We start from the raw sequence: 20,936 nt of genomic DNA, 5'->3' as shown, positions 1-20,936 counted from the left end.
TGAACGAAACAACTATGATTGGTTGTTTGACATGGTCAAACGGCCTTATTGATAGGCCTTGGCCAATAAAAGCTGCCATGAATTCAAGACCTTTAGCCGTCAGTCAAGATGAACATCGGATAACCAGGGGTTAGAAGGAGCAGACCGTGCTGGCCTGGAAGAGAGAGGATAAATATCATCTAGACATAAGGTTAAACTAGAGCATAAAGTGTCAGTTGCTGCATTCACATCCAGAGATGAAAAATCAGTAGGTGAGGGAAGAGAGGAGGATACTACGGAGGAATGATGGAAGTGGGAAAGGGAGCATAGTTTTCATCTAAAAGTAGGGGTTGGTGATAAACAGGTAGCAAAATGTAGTTTAAATGTAATGAAGGAATTGTTAGATATTCGTAGGGGTCTTACCAGAATGTTGTTTGCAATACAATTGTGTGGAAGTCTGTAACACAAGGTTTGTACAGATGAATGATCGAAGTCGCCAAAGACTAAAAGTGGACTGCCATCCTCCGGGAATAAGGACAGCAGCCCATCCAGCTCCTCTAGGAAGGTTGAGAGAATTTGGCTAGGAGGGCGGTAAATCACCACAACCTGGAGTTCTATAGGAGCTGTTACAGTGTTCAAATGAGTTATTATTGCATAGGGCAGAGTAGGTTGAGTATTTCCAATTGTTAGAAATGAGCAGGCCAGTGCCCCCCCCCCCCCCTCGGCCAACCTGATGGGGGGGGGGAGAAAGAGAAATTGTTAGAGAGTGCAGTGACGTAAGGAGAGTACGAAACACTGATATGAAAAGACACAGAAAATGTTTTCCAGTATTTGTTTTTTATTGAAGTAAAATTGTCTTTATGGTTCAGCTCCCTTTGTTTTCTCGTTGATGCAGGCAGCTCAATGACCTTCACTTCAAAGAATCAATTTTGACCTGTTCTACACAATTCCTTTCTTCCCCATCAATCTTTTCATCTCTGTTCAATGTTGTTTTCCATTAACTCTTGCATTGACTGCAGTATATTATTCTCAATGGATTTCTGCATCTCTCTTTTAAACTCCGACATCCACCTTTTTTACCTTTTTGTATTGGAGTTTTTTCCTGTATCTAATTTCTTATATAATTTCATTCAGTGCAGATACACTAACTCAGACAGGCTTGTGTTTTATAGCTTGTCAACTTTCTAGATCATCTTGGTTACAAAGATGTAGTCAAAAATGGAAAAGTTTTTCCCTTTCATTTTTAAAATGTTTCACGTATACACAACAATGTTTATCAAAATGATTTGCATTTACACATATCCGCGAAAGCAGCCTAAAACGCTGTATTAGGTATTCCAGGCCAGTAGTTGGCACTGTCACCTTGTTATTAAACAGTACCTGTAGGGAAGCGACGACTATATGTTGTATATGATGTGTCTCTGCTGTTGGTTGTAATATTGTTGAAATAAATCCACACTTTGCTGAAGAAGCGTTAGCAAACTCTTGAGCAGGAACAACAGCACCATGTACTCCGCTGTGTATGTTTGTTCGCACTTGGCTTTAAAATTGACACGTACTGCTAATGTCTACATACCTAACATGTACTATGCATTGCACTTTGAAACCTGTTTTTAATATGAATTTTCAGTCCCCAAAATGCTGTTCTTGTGTAAAAGAACAGGCCAAATGCATAAATAAGTTTCCATTTTTTGACTTTGATGTGTAAACGGCCTCTTAGACGGGAAGAAACTGTCAGACCGTTCTGTAAAGTGACAACCACTCATTTGTTTCGTTTTGATGTGGCATTTATGGGTCAATTTAAACCATGTAAAGAGTATGATTTTCAATGCAGAACTTCACTTGGTTTCAGTTTTCAGACTAACTAGTAGTTAATGGAGTTGTATTTTATTCGTGTGATCATCATGTTGTCTTTCTGTGTCCACCTGTGTAGTTTGGAGGTGGAGAATGGCCTCTCTATCGGCTGCAGTCCACTGGACCAGCAGGTGTCACCGTGCTCCGGTTTGGTCCTTCATCCCAACATGGCCAGTCACGGTCAGCGGCGGGAATCTTTCCTGTATCGCTCGGACAGCGACTATGACCTCTCGCCCAAATCCACCTCTCGAAACTCCTCCCTTGTTGGAGAACAGCTGTGAGGAACAACTTTTTTTACACCTTTACCGACATTTTATTAGACAAATTCTGGTACATTAATCAAAAGTGCTCAGTCCTTTTGCAAATCACAGTTTGTTGAAAATAGTAAGCCGAAGCTGATGTGCTTCAAGTGGATTATACTTTTGTATCCATGCATGCTTTTCATTTAATTTTACCCACAACCCCAATGGAATTGGAGGAGCTTATGATTGTAACTTTTTCCATTGAGATATTGGTGGGAAATGCTACAGCAGAACTGACAAATTAATAAATAAGCATCCCAACAAGATAAATCACACATTTATTTGTATTTTCTCATCATACGTTTTTTGAGGTCTTCTTTGCCTTCTCTGAGAAAAACTTGAAAAAATAGTTCCACAGTCTAACATAGCTTCCAGCAGAGATTAGCTCAATCAGTACACAACTAAATCAGTAAATCAAGGTCTTCAAGTTCACCAGTAAACTAGATCTCCACAAATAGGACTGAGCACTTCTGTAATAAATCATTCAACTCATCGCAGCTGCAGTACAAACAGGACAGAAACTACCAAAGCAATGCAAAAATAATGCATAACATAACCTATTTAAACCTGAGAGATAGTCTGGCCTTGAGATCAAGTATATTGACACACTCAGTATATTGACAAGAAGTGAAATGAAGTAACATGAAGTAAACAACACATACAGTGATTATCTAAAATTGGAATTATTTTGAATCATTTTACCATGTACAATACAGCACACAGATGTTTGCATTATGTATGATATTTGTTATTTGTTTATTTATTTATTTATTTTTATTTTGTTTTTTTCTAAGACACAGTGAAGACCTGATAGTCACTCCTTTTGCTCAGGTAGGTCTGGCTCTTGCTTTTTGGATTGAAAAAAATAAAATAAAATAAGACCAAAATGGGAAAGATATTGCACGTGTTGAGTGTTTCAAGTCTTTTCACATCTTCGTTGCTGTCTATTGTTCCACAGGTGCTTGCAAGTCTTCGCACTATTAGGAATAATTTCAGCATCCTGACAAATGTCCAGTGCCCCTCCAGCAAGTAAGTGACTTTTACAGTTCATTCGTTTCATCAAATGTAATGTGAGAAAATACCACAAGAGGTCAGAACTCACTTAATATGATTTTTTTTTTTTGTCAGATTAGATGGATACTGCACTAAACTACTGTACTGACCTTTTTCCTTAAAATAATAATAATGGTAGATGTAAATTCGATTATTATTATTTGTTGGTCATTATAACAAATGTGCAGACACTTTGACTTTATCAAAAACGAATTTGGTAAAAAAGTTACTCTTAAGGGGCGTTTCCTGGACAGAGATTAAGCCTAATCCTAAACTGAAATGGCACTTTAAACTAGATTAACAGAAATCTGCTTGGTCTAGTCCAGAATTTAATAGGCTGATTTAATGAAGGAAGACTAGAGCTACATCAGGAAAAATATTGGCACCCTTGGTAAATATGATCAAAGAAGCCTATGAAAACAAATCTGCACTTTTAATCATCTAGCTTTTTATTAAAACACACGCACGCGCGCGCACACACACAAACACACACACACACACACAAAACTTCCATCAAAGTAAAATGGAATGAAAGGGTAATCTCCAGTAATCTGGATTTCCCAGGTCCATGTTGATACACTCTCCTCTTCAGTTTTCTGGAGTTCAGATCAGAGGACTGGGATGATCATGGCAGAACCATCATCTTGTGCTCAGCGGCCCATTTTTGTGTTGATTTTGATGGCCTTTTTAGATCATTGTCCTGATGGAAGATCCAAAAAAGGCCCATTTTTTGTAATGTCAGACAGTCAGTCAGGTTTTGATTTTGATTTTTATCCGTTGGTATTTGCTGGAATCCATGATGCCATCTATCTGAACAGATGTCCAGGACCTCAGACAGAGAAAATACACCAACAACATTAGCCCTTGTGCGATCTTCAGTCGTTTCTGACCGGAGAATTTTACATTTAGAATTTTTGTAAAAAGTCTTAGTTTCACCAGAATGGTACAAACTTTTTTGGCACTAGGTATACGAACACGAAAATTGGATTATGGGAATTATGATTCGAAAAAGCTAAGTGGTCTTAGTCACAGTCATGGTTTTAGGTCAAAAATGACCAACCATAGGAAATAGGGAAAAAAAACTAAAATACAGAATACTTTAATGTGTGCAGTCTACAAATCCACCAACTCACACACACGCGGATACACACTTACACACACACACCTATGAACTGGTGTGACTATAACACTGCAACTACAGTAAGTAAAACAAAATCAATAATTCAACTACAATGCACTAAAAAAGTGGACAGCAAGGAAGGGGTTACATTCTGAAACATCAAGAGTGTAAAACAGATACATCCATTCACACACACACAAACACACACTCCCAGACACACACACATAGAATTATACATACTCAAATTAATTGGTATGGCTATAACTATATAGCCAAAATGAGTCAGAAGACTGAAATAAGAGGTTTTTCAGATCAGACCCAGAAGGTTTAAGCTCTGATAAAGCATTCCTGTTCATTTGTATACAATTTTAATGTTTTGTGTAACAAAATGCTTTCCTTGTTCAGGTTTGAATGTAGTAGCTAATAATAATGCAAAAACCTTAACTTCAAATCAACATTTAAAACATAGAAAAAACATAACATTTAAAACTTAAAAAATAGAAACCTTGGCAAATAGTAGTCTTTGAGAATGCCTTAATATACATTTTAAATCCACAAACTAGTAAAAGTAAACAAGTATGTATAAAAACAATAAAGGAATTCACAAGCCTATACAAGTCCTATACAACATGAAATGACAGATTTTTTATTTATTTTTTGCTCTCACCAGGAGGTGCTATTCTGCCTTCAAAATCTGGATTTTAAAGGCCTAGTCTGAAATACTCCATTAATTGAAAAATTATAAAAAAATAAAAATGAATAAAAATTATTATTATTTTCAATGGGGCAAATGTACCATAATTATTGCATAAATATAAATTAGTACAATGAAATTATCTCAAAATACAAAAGAAAAAAACCATTATCAAACAAAAATATATTAGATTACATTTCAGGTGTTCGGTCACTTTTGACCGCGAAGACCATGAGTGTGTCCCAAATGAGGAGTGCACAAGGGTTTTAAAGAAACAGCAGTATATTTCGCTGTTTTTTTAGTTTTTTTTTTTTTTTGGATGAAAACCCTCCCAACAAACTTTGTTTTATTTATTTATTAATATTCTGTTTTATTTATCTACGTTCTGACCCCAACACTCATTGCAGAGTCTTTGGACACACAAACTATCTCTTCAGCTGCATTAAGACTATATACTGTAGGTAGATTTGTAACATTTCCTGTTGATTGGAGCTCCTTAATTATTGTCCTTTTGGTGAATAATGAAAATTTCAATGTTTTAGCTATTTTCCTATTTTTTTATTTTATTTCTGTTTTTGATAAAGGTCAACAATCTGATGCTGCTGCACATAAGAACTTTATTATTTGGTTTTTCGCAATGTGATGGATGATTAAGGGAAATTTGTCTTTCCTCATATTTATACTCTTGTGAAACAGGAAGTCATGGCTGGATAATTTGATGTTCCTAGTCACCCTGGTGTGCTAACAAATGGAAATATATATATCTCCAGAGATTATAATCATTATCATTTATAAGGGTACAAATAATTGTGGCCAATGTGCATGTGATTGTATGTTGAAATGTTGAGAACATATACACAGATTAACAGCCATTACTTTTCTTTTAGTCCACATCTGATCTGTGCAGTTTATTTTTCTTGCTTTAAAAAAGTTTCCTCTTGTTCAGTAAAGGTGTTTTGTAATTGCAATCTTTTTTTCTGCTGTCATTGTTTCCCCTAGACCTGTTTTAAGCCTTTCTTGGATCATTCCTTGTTTAATAGGCATCCTCTGACATGCTAATTCAGATTAGCACAGCTGGATTGAAATTAATCTAGTTTATTTTAGTTCAGGACTCCATAGTCCAGGAGTTAGTAATCTGTGTTCCAGAAAGACATTAACTAATCAGTCTACTTCAGACTTAATTTAAACCCTTTCTGGGAAACCAACCCTAAATATCTAGCTTCATAAGATGGTGATTTAATTAGCAGTTTCTACTGAATGTTTTACATTTATTTTGCTGTTTTTAATTTACTCATTTGTTTATTTCTCCTGCTTCACTACACAGAAGATCACCAGTCAGCAGTCAGCCGCCGGTGACCAAAGCCAACCTGTCAGGTAAGATCTTCTACATCTGTTCACAGATGTCAAAGGAAAGTTCCCTTACAACAGTTGTTAACCTCAGTCACAAATTATAAAGCTGCAGACCTATAGCTGAATTACTCATCCGCTTCACTTGATGGCTTACAGCATTATGAAGAGGAGACTATGATTTAAGATAGGAATAAATATGAAATGGTTAACAACTTATTAGCTAAGTTGAAAGAGCATTAAAAATGTACTGGAGAAAAGGGAAATCTCAGTGGATTTCGGATGTAAAATGTGACAAATTTTATAAAGCCTGTCAAGAATATTTTCATATTTCACCCCAATTTAGGCAAGGCAAGTTTATCTTTATAGCACATTTCATACACAATGGTAATAAAAAGTGCTTTACATAAAAGAAAAGAAAGTAATAATAATTAAATAGTCACAACAATAAAACAAGAAATTTAAAAACTTAGAAATTTTTGTACAAATTGATTTAAGAGTTTTAAAATGAGTTTATAATAGAATAGAATTAAGTTAAAGGTCCCGTTTTACGTGCTTTTTTGAAGCTTTGATTGTGTTTACAGTGTGCAATATAACATGTGTTCATGTCTCGCGTGTAAAAAAACACAGTATATTTCACACAATTCACCTATCTGTATACCGCTGTTTTCACTGTCATAAAAACGGGCTGATGACTTCCTTGTTCTATAAAGTCCCTCCTTCAGAAATACGTAACGAGTTCTGATTGGGCCAGCGGTTCCTGTGTTGTGATTCGACAGCAGTCTGCAGACTTACACGCTTGGCACGCTGCCCTTCTGCAAACGCGATTGGACTAGTTTTGGAGTAGTTTTGAGAAGCAAGTGGGCAGGACCGTGTGCCGAGATGAAAATAACAGCTTTTCAACGACATGTCGAACACAAACGCAGCTCTTCCTCTTCTCCATCGGAGCGCGACAAGACCACGCCCCCTGTTTGTGAATTCATGTGGGCAGTGAGCATGTTTTAGTGATGTCATTACTGCAGGTACTAGAGGGATGTAGTCCAAACGGGTCGTTTTTTGTAGGCGAATTCTGTTAAATAAAATATCTCACTTGGCATTGAACTTTGAGCTTTAGAATTTTACAGATATTATTTATACTCTAACAACAACATTACACACTAACTAAAGTTTAAAACATGGGATCACGAAGAAGGGGACCTTTAAGAATAAAAAATGATTATACATAAAATATAGTGCAATCAGTTCGGACATTGCACAGTGCTCGTTCAAATCCACAGCTAAACAGATATATATATATATATATATATATATATATATATATATATATATATATATATATATATATATATATATATATATATATATATTAATTGGTATTAAAGTCAGTAATCTTTCCAATTTTATGGAGGGACATATCAAAGGACCCAATAAATACTTTTGAACATGACTCGATTGGGGCCTATCTTCAGCCCAAGACCAGCCGGATTTTATATTTAACCAGTAAATATACAAATAAATAACAAATTGCATACTGAATTTCTTAAGCAGCATTCATCGAACAAAATTAGGTTATAAAACATTGTGGGAACATAATGTTATTTAAAGGTTACAAAAACGTTTCTTACAACATTCTTCTTACTTTTTATTCACCCAAAATATAATGTTATTTAAATTTAAATTTTTAACATTCAAAGAACGTTAAAATGTCCATGTTAAAATTGTTTTGTGTGTGTGTGTGTGTGTGATTAGAACGTTACTTAAAGGTTACAAAAACGTTTCTTAGAACAATCAGGAACAAATAACATCATAAAGGGAACCCGAGATATTTAGACCTGTGTAATATAATGTAAATGATGACTCGTACTGAAATATGTTCTATAAAACCCATGACAAAAATTGCAGTTTTAAAAAAATCAACATCAGGGTGGAGACGGAGAAATATGAACAAGATGGGGTTTATTAAACTAGATGGAGAGATATATATAAACTCTACCATGGAAAGTCACTGAGGGAGTATGCACAGAGTCCAGGTACTTGTAACAAGGGGAGAAGATGTAGGGGAATGCACAGGAGGAAGGTCAGGATATCTGAGTGGAGATGAGTCTGGTACTGTTCAGTAGAGTGAATGGTAGACCGGACACCGGAGAACTGGCGTGATGAGGACTTTATAGTCGAGAGTGATTGCTGTGTGCAGGTGATGATTGAGGTGGCGGTGATGGTGAATACCTGACAATCATTTATATATATTTTGGACTATGTGGGACGCCATTATTCCGATGACGTCAAACACAACTTAGAAAACCATTGAATTAGTATTTTATTTTCCGAGCTGTGTTTTCCAAGTTGTGTTTGACGTCATCAAAGTAATGGCGTCCCCAATAGTCCAAATTATGTATAAAATTATGTGGATTTTTTAAAGGGGTCATATGATGCCATTTAAATTTTTCCTTTCTCTTTGAAGTGTTACAAGCTCTTGGTGCATGAAGAAGATCTGTAAAGTTGCAACGACTAAAGTCTCAAACCGAAAGAGATATTCTTTATCAAAGTTAAGACTCTGCCACGCCCCCCTGAAATGGCTCATTCAAACACGCCCCACACGTCTACATCACTATGTGGAAATATTTGCGTTATCCCGGCCAAAATGTTGACGAAAAGAAAGAAGGTCTGGTTTCAGTAACCGTTGTTAGTGTTGAAGCAGTCCTGTCAGGGAGATGCTGTGTGTATCTAGAAAGCAAAAGCACTTTATTTGGCCTTCTGAAAGATGCATTTAGGAATCTTTAAGATTACTTACTACCGAACAGCAACGCATTTTATGGACGACTGTTTCATGAACCTAGGAAAGGAGGTCATTCTGACTTTTATTACGACAATCTGGTGCTTCTGAATCAGTTACTGGAAGTATGTTTTGTTATTAGTTTAAGTATTTGCTATTGAATGTTGAAATGCAGAGTGTGTGTGTGTGTGTGTGTGTGTGTGTGTGTGTGTGTGTGTGTGTGTGTGTGAAAGAGTGAGAGACAGGGTCACACAGTGGAGTCAGCTGTTTTAACCGTCCGTGGCTTGTGTACTGCAAACACACATGAGCTTCATCACTGAGTCTGTCACGAGACTGTTCCCCTTTTGGTCTTGGAGGGAGACTTGAAGGAAGTCTTTAAATTTTTTTTAAAGATGAAGCTGGCAATTATGGAAAGGGGTGTTACATTTCGGACAAGTGCTTGAGGTGAAAAAAAACTGAAAAGGATTTTTTTCTGCCAGAACATTTTCAGCTAGGTTTACAAATATAATAAGAGGAGATGTGACATGCATGAACACATTTTGGTATACTTTGAAATGTTGCCTCGTAAGAGCAAACTGAATAAAAAAGAAAATACAACATTGTAAAAAGTCCGTATTTTGCAACAAAGCAAATGATCTGCTAAAGTAATTCATGGGATGCAAAAATAATTATGTAAATACTGTAATTAATTATATTTTTGTAAGCATAATGTAAAATATCATTTCTGATTTATTTCCTGTTTAACTGTAGGGTGCAATATGGGCCAGCATGTTCTTGTTCTTCGTGATGAATGAAGCAGCAGGTGTTGTTGGGCTCTTGTGCATGTTTTAAAGACTCCTCAGCACTGTTTGATGATGGCCACCGCAAATCTCTCCATCTGAGCGGCCTGAAAATCCCAGCGTCTCTGAAGAAGACAAAAGAGGGTGTGAGTGTGGGTGGAGGGGGAAGAATGAAAGTTTGAGTAAGATAACATCTTTGTATGACCTCTTGCACACACACAAACCACAGAGACGCAATGTGGGTAAATGCAGCACAGCATATAACAAGCTGTTTTTATTGCATGCATGTGTGTGTGTGTGTGTGTGTGTGTGTGTGTGTGCGTTCGTGCGGGTGTGAATAGTCATGCTTGCGTAAGCGTGCATACTTAAAAAGAGCTGGATTGTGTGTGACACAGCTCTGTAAATAAAATTCATGAAAGTGTGTGTGAGAAATTTACAAGTAGGCGAATCTCATTAAATCTGTCATAAACTGAGTCCAGGTCATATTTCACCCCAAAACCGAAAGAGTTTATTAGATATTTTAATTGTAGTATTATTTTAATACTAGATATATTATTTAAAATGCATACAGGAATTAGAATTATTAACTTATTTTTAAATTATTTAGATGTTGATCAAGGGTTAAAGAAGTGTATACTTTTTATTTACAAGAGAAAAGAAATCAAATACACACATGTACTGTTTGGAATTTTAATAAACGATCCCAAAATTTCTACTACATCACAGCTAATAAAAACATGTTTTAAGAATGTTTTGCTAACATTTACATTCAGTTATGAAAACATTATTTCTGAATGGTTTATTAATTAGTTTTAATACAAGGTTATTTGAGGGTTAAATTAACAGTTTCTTTAACATTATTAACATAAATTAAAATCTCTTAACAGTTAAAACACTTTTTTTATTAAATTATTTCTGATTTTTAGATGTTAGAATGTTTTTTAAACATTCAAAACATCCAGTTTTTTTATGTAATATGAACATTACTACTGGGTTATGTGTATGTTAGATTTCATGAAATCATATTGAAATCATTCGGAGAACTTATAAATCACCTTTATGTTCCCTGTTAGTTGACACTTCTAATGCTTAATGATTTTCTGAGAATAATTACATCAGATTTGATGCCATTTTATTTGATGTCATTTCACTGGAATTGAAAAAAAGGAACCGATTGATTCTCTTCCAGCTGTTCATCATGGTAGTGTAAGTATTTATGCATAATAGTATTTGTACATGTAAACTTAGAAAAAAAAAAAACTGAATCGAATGAAATTTTAATAAAATTGAGGTAACACTTTAGAATAGGGTTCAATTCACACTAATTACTTATTAATACACACTTATAACTAACTACTTGCTTATTAGCATGTCTATTATTAACATATTGGCTGTTTATTAGTGCTTATAAAGTACATATAATGCATGACATCCATAATCCTACCCAATACCCTAAACTTAACAACTACCTTATAAACTATTAATAAGCAGCAAATAAGGAGTTAATTGAGGCAAAAGTCATAGTTAATGGTTAGCTAATAGTGAGAATTGGTATGACCAAAATTGAGAATAATGGAAATTCAAAAGTAAAAGATTATAGTGAGTAGAAAATGGAGAAAAAATTGTTAAATGATCATGAAAATATTGTGGCCTAGAAATGTTTAGTTTTTTTTTTTTTTTTTTTTTTTCGTGAGTGGTGAGCAGTTTTCTGGTTTATGTTAAGAGAAATAAATCATACTTGTGTAGTAACGTTCCTGGGTCAAAGACGAGACGTCTCATTTTGGTGTCAGCATCAAAAGAGTTACTAAAGTGATTTTATATACATTAAACATATTAAATGTAAATAAAGTGTGTACTTTTACTTTAACAACTAAAAAAATAAAATGTCAAAATATGGGTGAAATAATGCTCCAGTCTCACAGATATATTTATGTAAAAATCCAACATTATATTTATTCTGACCTGTACTTGTTATACTGTATTTATAGAAAAAATACATCATACATTTTTTTATATATATTTTACATGATTGAAAAACTTCTTTCTGACAAATGGGTAAAACTGTTCTTGAAGGCTAGTTGCAAAGATTTGTAAAGATTTACAATTACAATTAAATGGGACACATTCTGTATACCGGGGGGGTTGGTTTTGATGCTTGAAAACCCCCTCCTCTTTGACCCGCCTGCAGGTGTTTGCATGTGAGCTGTTTGTGTGTGTGTGTGTGTGTGTGTGTGTGTGTGTGCGCGCTCCAGGTGTAGAGGCTTTAGCCACTGAACTACTGAGCTGAGAGTTGCGAGGAGGGGGGCAAAAGATTGTGGGATGTTTTGGTTCCTGTTTCAGAGGCCTCTTAGCCTCATTGACGTCAGTCACCACCCACGTATTAGTACCTTCACTTCCTGTGTGTTTGAAAGTGCAGACGCCTCATGGTCCTGGCAGGAAGAAGCGCATGCTCACATGCTGAAAATGGTGGAAAACTGTGCTCACTTAGGTTGCACAAGCATATCAAGAACGCCGAAGGAAATCCGAGTGAATGTAATGTTGTGCAGTCCTCACGCACGCTGCTGCTTCTGTGTGTGATAACATCAGGATGTGCATGACTGCTGCTTGATCAGAGGAGCTTCATTGCTCAGTACTTTCACTGAAATTTAACAACAGGTTAACTTATTCACTTAATACATACACATGCATTAATAAATTAATTAATTAATGGGATAGTTCACCCAGAAATCTAAATTCTGTCATCATTCCACACCTGTATGAGTTTCTTTCTCCTGCTTATTCTAAAAGAAGATATGTTGAAGAATGCTGATAACCAAACAGTTTTGGTTCCCATTGGATTCAGTAGTATTTTTTGTTCATACAATGGGAACCAAAACTGTTTAGTTACCAATAACCTTTAAAATATCTTATTTTGTGTTGAGCAAAAGAAAGTAATAGATATACTGTAGGTTTGGAGTGATGTCATAAATGAAACGGACCAATAATGACAGAGAAATAAACAGAGCCTAATCTACAACCCCAAATCAGAAAAAGTTGGGACAGTATGAAAAACGCAAATAAAAAAAGAAAGTAGTGATTTCTAAATTTACTTTGACTTTTATTTCATTGCAGACAATATGAACAAAAAATATTTCATGTTTTGTCTGGTCAACTTCATGTCATTTGTAAATATGCATCCTTTCCTGTCATTCAGACCTGCAACACATTTAAAAAAAAGTTGGGACAGTAAAGCATTTACCACTTTGTAATGTTGCCATTGCTTTTCACAACACTTAAAAGATGTTTAGGGACTTTTTTTTTAATTTGCGTTTTCCATACTGTCCCAACTTTTTCTGACTTGGGGTTGTATTATTTATCAGCATTGTTGCAATTTACATCTGTGGTCAGAAATTATCCAGGCCTTATGGCATATATATCTTATCTGAAGGTAAAAAAAACAAAACAAAAAAACTTATTTTAATATATATGTATTATTTTAATCATTATTATTATTGGTTCAATTATTATGTTTTTGCTGTTATTATTATTTTAATTTTAAAATAACAACAATATTAAAATAATTGCTATTGTTTTTATTTATATATTTATTTATTATGCTGGTTTTAATAATAATCATAATCACAAACAAATTAGCTTAAAAAAATCTAATGTCTTATTTTATTATAGATTTATTGTATCTTTTTGATTTTTATTTTTTATTTAATATTATTGTTTTTGTTGTTGATATCAGTAATAATAATAATAACAATTATTGTTGTTGATTTTAATATTTATCATCATCATCATCATCATAAATTTACATCATAAAACAAAAACATATCAGTATAACCCATATATAGTCCCGTTGTTCCTATAAATAAGTATCTTACACCATAATTTTGAGTAAAACTGTGTTTAACTCTATAGAATCAAGTTGTGATTACAACTGTGTGTCTTCAACTGAATCATAAGTCAAGTTGCAGAGAGAGAGGTTTTTTAGTGTCGTTGTGCCGTCATAATGCTCCGCTGCCAGTGCCCTGGCCCTGAACCGCAGCTTCATAAAACACTTCCAGAGAAATTAGGGAGGAACAGAGAGGCAGAAAAAAAACAGAAAATAAAGAGAAGAACTTTCATCAGGAGCCAGGCTCTTCAGGGAGAGAGGTCTCATCCTCGGCCTCTGTTTATACTTTCTCTGGCTCTGCCAAGGGCCCGTCATGATGGAGCAGGAAGGATGAATGACAGAAAATAAAAACACTGCCTCGTCACATGCCACTTAGTAAATTTCAAACAAAAATACATTCGTTAGGTTTCAACTTGCAATACGACACATGCATATAATGCAATACTGTTTAAAATGAAGACCAATAATATTATTGCACTTTCTGGTTGTCAGATGATAGTGGATCATGTGCACAGTCAATGTACATCTTTAGACACAAAAGAAGCAATGACTTCATCCATCCACTAAAGAACACCAGCTGGGCTCAAAGCATCATGTGTTTGCAGATTCCACTTTAGTTTGATATTTAGATATCTTTAAGTGTGAACTAATTATCCACAATCGTCATGAAACCAATAATTAGTTAGAGTTTTTATGTGAGAGTGGATGTGAATGAGTAAACTGTTTTTGCGGTTACCGTGCTGATACAACTCAGACATTATCTGGTTCACATTCTGCCGAGATGATACAGGACGTGCAAACACACAATGCTTGCATGCTGGAGTGTGTGAGACTTTACATGTTTGTGCAGCTAGATATTTTGGGACATGTAACCCTGGTATTAGAAGTTTTAGCCAGCTGCAGCTGAACTTGTTATTCATAATAATATTTTATAATATTATTAATAATTATATAAATATTGATAACAAACTATGCAAATATAACTTCATTAACTATTAGTCCAAATCTGTGAGAACTATTATGTTAAGTTATGTTATGTTATGTTATATATTATATTATTTACTTGCTTACAAAACTCAGCAAATATGCACTTCATTATATTTTCATATGATTTTATTACTTATTACTTGTTTTTTATAAATATATGTTTTACATATTTTCCACTTGGGATATATATATATATAAAACCACTGTAAAATATTACTATATTTATAGTTTAGTTTTTTTTTTACCTTATTTCAGAAGTTTTTTAATAAAGATTAAGTATTTTGTATATCTGAAGGATCAGTTTATGACACTGCTTATGTTTCCTGCTTAAAAAGGACAGTAAGACGAATCCTTACGGTTTCAAAATGTGTGGAAATGCATTTTTGTTGCTTCAATTGTAATGTTTTTGCAAGATTTTTTTTTTTCTTTTCCCCGATCTGTTTTCCTCTCAGATGTTTTCTCTCACATCGCAATTCCAGTCCAGATTTTGGGTTCGCCCGTGCAGGCTGCAGAGCGGCAGTGCAGGTCTGAAAGCATTGCACCCTGGTTAGTATTTGAATTATGCCATTGACGTCAGCAGAGCTGTAAAGCTGACCGGCGTCCCTTCCCTAAAGTCATTTCTGGCCAAGTGCTCTCTATGGTGCATTGTGGAGGCTGTCAAACCGGCACAAGATGAGTTGCAGACGTGAAAGAGAGAGAGCAAGAATGAAATAAAGCAAAGGAGAGGGAGTGTGTGGAAAGAACTGTTTGTCGGTGATACAGCAGCAGATGTAGGTTGAGATAAAAAAACACTGCGTAGACAGTGAAAGTTAGACCCCCGTCTAAGTGTTTCGTAGGAGCAATAAATGTCAAATAACCTACACAAGACCCTCTCAGCCCATAATGCAGATTGTGCGGCAAAACTGTAAAAGGCCCACAGAATTACAAGAAGAATAAATTGCGATCAAGTTGTTTTTCTTTTTTCCTGGTGCAGTAATTCTCCTTATAACATTGCAATGCAAAAATTAAGATATTTAAGATAACTGATGTTTTTTTGTTTTTGTTTTTTACCGTTAGCAGGACTCAAGTCTTTTGTCCGCACAACTGATAAGCACGTCTGTCATATTTGGCAACCAGCCCGAATGCAGTTGACCCCAATGACACAGTGTTGATTCATGAAGCCGTTTGGCATTCTAGTCCTCCTGCCCACGTGCGAAGCCCAGACAAACAAAAACAAGAGTGGGTCGCTGAGAGCCAACGAGACGTGCCAGAGAACAAACATGTGCTGGGCCTCCAGAGCGTGATCCAGTCATCTTAACTCCAGCGATCCATCAGCTCAACCTCCACGCTTCCTTTGTTTGTGTGTGGGTTAGACATCCCAGACTGCTTTATTATTTTTGGAAACAAAATTTGGATCAAAATGACGGGAACACTTTATTTTAAATACCATTCTCTTTATTTACTAGTCGCTTATTAGCATGCATGCTACTAGCATATTGCCTGTTTATTAGTACTTATTTAGCACATATTAATGCCTTATTCTACATGACCATATTTCAGATCCCCTAATCCACCCTATACTTAACAGCTAGAAGTTTATTAAGGGAAAACTCTTATAATTAATAGTGAATATGTGTTCCCTAATCTTAAGTGTTAAATTAAAATAATTAAATTCCTGAAAAAAAAGAAACTGCTTTAAACTGCTTCACTGCTTATCAATATTTGAAAAACCTCTGTCCACCAAATCAGAGTACTCCATCCAACATTCAGAAAATTACAGAAAACAAAACTATTAAACTATTGAAAACAGTTTCCATTTAATTAAATAAAGCTGAAATAAAATATCAATATTAGATGATAGAACATAAATTAATAAAAACTAAATTAAATAAGTTTAAACCCTAGTACTAAAATATGTAAAATAAAATACGTTTTTAAAAAACAAAAACTAATATAAATGACAGAAGTGCATAACAAAATTGCTAAAACTTAAATGAAAATATAAAAATACAAGACATGGATAGGTCAGGCTATCAATTTAATATTAGTATTTTTCATAATATTATTTAAATAGTGTTTTAACTAAACATTATAAAACTATTATAAATTTGTGTTTGACATTTTTTTTTTTACTTATTGTGAATGCTCTGTTGAAGCTGCAGTCGGTAACTTTTGACACTCTAGCGGGTAATAAACAGAACTGCTTGCGTCTTGCGGAAGAACATCGTAGCCGGAACTACTTCTCTCTGTTTATGTCTATGAAGAATCACAAAGGTACTGGGTTACTCCGCCGAAGCAATTTAAAATAGTCCGAATATAAACACTTATTATAGGTGCACCCTAGTGATTCAGGACAAGCCAAAAACACAGTTAGGAAAATGGATTCATGGTGTACTCACTTATTATATACATTTTGTATACTTTGAAAACAACCAATCATAGCTGCGGTCCGTAACTTTTTTTTGTGTACATCTATAATAAGTGTTTATATTCTAACTATTTTAGATTGCTTCGGGGGTACCGTGGCGGAGTAACCCAGTACCTTTGTTAATCCTCATAGACATAAACAGACAGAAGTAGTTCCGGCTACGATGTTCTTCTGCAAGACGCAAGCAGTTCTGTTTATTAACCGCTAGAGCGTCAAAAGTTCCCTACTGCAGCTTTAATGACCCATATAACAAAAACTGAACAAACATTACTTATCCTACACATTTAGTATCTGCTGTGTTTTATGAATGATGTCTCAAATTGTGCAGCTTGTTGAAGAGAGGAGTGCGATTACTCACTTTTTTTTTTTATTTTTTTTTTATTATATTATTTTTCCAATTTGCCATTTTTGAATGGAAGATGTTAGTACAGATGAAAAGTCCCATACACTTAAAGGGTTTAGTGAACCCAAATAGCAAAATGTTGTCATTAATAACTCCCCCTCATGTCGTTCCAAACCCGTGAGACCTCCGTTTATCTTCAGAACACAGTTTAAGATAGTTTAGATTTAGTCCGAGAGCTCTCAGTCCCTCCATTGAAGCTGTGTGTACGGTATACTGTCCATGTCCAGAAAGGTAAGAAAAACATCATCAAAGTAGTCCATGTGACATCAGAGGCTCAGTTAGAATTTTTTGAAGCATCGAAAATACATTTTGGTCAAAAATTTAAAAAAATTACGACTTTATTCAGCATTGTCTTCTCTTCCGTGTCTGTTGTGAGTGTGACACATCAGCAGTGTTATACATCAACAGTCAAAGCAGTCACACTCACAACAGTGTCACATGGACTACTTTGATGATGTTTTTCTTACCTTTCTGGACATGGACAGTAGACCGTTCACACAGCTTAAATGGAGGGACTGAGAGCTCTCGGACTAAAGGAAGTACCTGAGTTGTAGACTTTTTGACTCAAACTAGTAAGCAACCACCTAGATCTGCATAAAAAGGGCATAGAAACACTCTGGAAATCACCCACAAAACCTTGGCAAGTTTTGCATGTTCAAACACCATTTACATTTTCTTCAGCAATGTCATTCTAATTAGAATTTTCCTTACGACCAGCGCATCATTCAGGAGCCAAGCAGAAAAGCGTCAGGCGTCACACAGGACACATGGTCTGCAGACCCAATCTGTCTCATTTTCAGTGAATGCTTTGATAAAGCATAATACGGCATCAGCCTGTCCGCTCCATTATGAAGTCATTATGACTAGCAAAAGCGTCTGAATCACACAGCTGTCGTGCGTTTGCAGCTGTATGAGTCACATTCAGCAGACCGCTCGAAACGAGAAGCTGTTTGCCTCTTTATGGGTGAAATCAGGAAAACCTGGCCCATATATCAGCGATGTGGCCCGGGACACGAGCACACAGAGAGAAGCAGTGTACGCCGGCGAGGGGAGGAGGGGATGCTGGAACAGAGGTGGTTTTGTGGGACAGAGAGGATGCTGGGTAAATCTTTTGTAAAGAGAGTTGTAAAGTAGGCCCATCAAACAGAAATGTAGGTGCTGTGTAGACCTTAGCAAGGAAGGTTTGACTTCTGAAAGGTCAATGGTAAAGAGTCTCAGCGTTCACTTACTGCTGATGTACGTCACAGGGTTGGGCGAAAGGGAAATTATGAAACACCTTGTGACATTTACTCTGAGTTTAATAATCGATTTGTGTAATTGTGCCAGATCTGCGTGATGTGCAATCAGTGTTCATGTGACGTCTTTGATGCACTCAAGTTTGTAGCTGTCATTGATTTTATTACATTTTTTCCTCATTGTAAGAAAGATAATGCAGAGGTTGATTGATATAAACGAACATTATGCAAGCCACACCACTATAATGTTGACTTTGAACATTTAACTTTTTTTCTTTTGTAAAGTGTAAGGAGGATGAGTTGTCAGTTCATCTGACAACTGTTAAAAGTAAGATGCATCTTATGATAGTTTGTCATGATTTTATCTGCTATACCCTTTACCCTGCATCACATGCACAACAGAATACACACAATCTGCATCAAGAGGAAACATCTCAATCAGACTGAGCTTTTTATTTATTTATTTGTGGTTGTTAGGGCGTAACTATACTTTGTTCAAATCCCTCACTCCAAGTATGAGTAACAGTAATAGTAGTCATTATGTTTGATACTAAACTGAAGAAATAAAAACTATTTCCACTCACACTTTTCACATACTCCAATAACTTTTGCTTTATTTACAAAAAAATTTTTAAATAAGACAAAGTATTTGAAAAATAACCTTCTTATTTATATAATAATAATAATATTAATAATAAAATGTATGTTAAAATAATATATTATTATTATATGAATACATTTTTATTATTATTATTATAATGGACATAATTAAATTTTGTATATTTGTATTAATACTCAAATCCGGTTTACCAAGGATGCATTTATTTGATCAAAATGCAGTAATACAGTAACAGTAATTCAGTAATAATGTTTAAAATTGTCAATTATATATACATGTACATATATACAAGTGTGCATATAATTAAATGACTATTTTGGTTGTTTCCTTTGTAAAGTGTAAGGTGGATGAGTTGTCAGTTCAGGACAGATTGTCCTGATGATTTTTGAGTGTTGTTAAAGGTGAGATGTTTCCTGTTTCGATTGTTTGTCACGATTTTATCTGCTACTGAACCTGTATTTGTACTATTGAAGTTACTACCCTTCACCTTGCATCACATGAACTACAGAATACACACAATCTGCATCAAGAGGAAACATCTCAGTCAGACTGAAGGACTATTGATATTAAGTATTTATTTTTATTTATTTATTTCATTTTTACACTTAAACTAGTGTATTTAGTGGTTGCTATAGGGCATAACTATACTTTTGCTTTGGGAAACCGCAGGGAAAATTCTCGATAACACTTTAGTATAGGGTCCAATTCTCACTAATAACTAGTTGCTTATTAGCATGTCTATTATTAACATATTGGCTGTTTATTAGTGCTTATAAAGTACATATAATGCATGACTTAACAACTACCTTATAAACTATTAATGAGCAGCAAATAAGGAGTTAATTGAGGCAAAAGCCATAGTTAATGGTTAGTTAATAGTGAGGACCCTAAAATAAAGTGTGACCAAATTCTCTTTTATTATTATTATACTAAACACTATATATTATTAGTAGTAGTAGTAATATTTGGGGTCAGTGCGTTTTTTGTGTTCACCACAATATTTAATAAAAAAAATACAGTTTAAAACAGCAATAATGCTTTAAATATGTAAATTTGATCTTTTCTGTGAGAGTTAAGCTAATTTACTTAATTTTGTCTTGTTTTTTTTTCGTCTAAATTGCTTCTTTCAGTTCTCTGATTGTACCGAAAATGATCTTGTCCTTGATTTTAGGCATCACTAGTTGACAGTGGCACATGCTTGGCTTCAGTTAGGCTTCTGGTGAAAGTTGCCCAGTCGTTGTTCTCTCTCAAGCTCCCGTGGCGATGACATATTGATGCTGTTATCCGTGTGTATCCATGCCAGGCTTCAGATCTATACACGCCACTTAAATGGACTCCATATGTGAAACATCTTGAGCGCAGGAGGCTTCTCTCAAACGACCTTATTCATCAGGAGTAATGCACTGTATATCCCTCACAGACGTCAGCAGGGTTAATGCAAACTCTTCACTCGCTTTTACAGCGCTTATGCACATGGCATCCAGAGCTCATTGTTGGATGTGGT

The 20,936-nt window shown here is 35.0% G+C and overlaps 1 protein-coding gene across 3 annotated transcripts in view; it reads left to right on the top strand.

The window, feature by feature from the left end:
• Nucleotides 1–20,936, top strand: part of LOC113038091 (cAMP-specific 3',5'-cyclic phosphodiesterase 4B-like) — a 76,882-nt gene that overhangs the window by 34,317 nt on the left and 21,629 nt on the right. For 2 of the 3 annotated variants that reach the window (XM_026195297.1, XM_026195305.1), the window contains 4 exons: nt 1,913–2,110; nt 2,930–2,966; nt 3,094–3,164; nt 6,327–6,376. In XM_026195297.1, coding sequence (XP_026051082.1) covers nt 1,913–2,110; nt 2,930–2,966; nt 3,094–3,164; nt 6,327–6,376 — 356 coding nt within the window. The remainder of the gene's footprint in view (nt 1–1,912; nt 2,111–2,929; nt 2,967–3,093; nt 3,165–6,326; nt 6,377–20,936) is intronic. The other variant, XM_026195300.1, reaches the window with a different exon arrangement.

Source organism: Carassius auratus, chromosome 2, assembly GCF_003368295.1.
Source record: "Carassius auratus strain Wakin chromosome 2, ASM336829v1, whole genome shotgun sequence".
Classification (NCBI taxonomy): domain Eukaryota; kingdom Metazoa; phylum Chordata; class Actinopteri; order Cypriniformes; family Cyprinidae; genus Carassius; species Carassius auratus.
The sequence above is the reverse complement of the archived record's forward strand: the minus strand, read 5'-3'. Positions and strand labels throughout refer to the sequence as shown.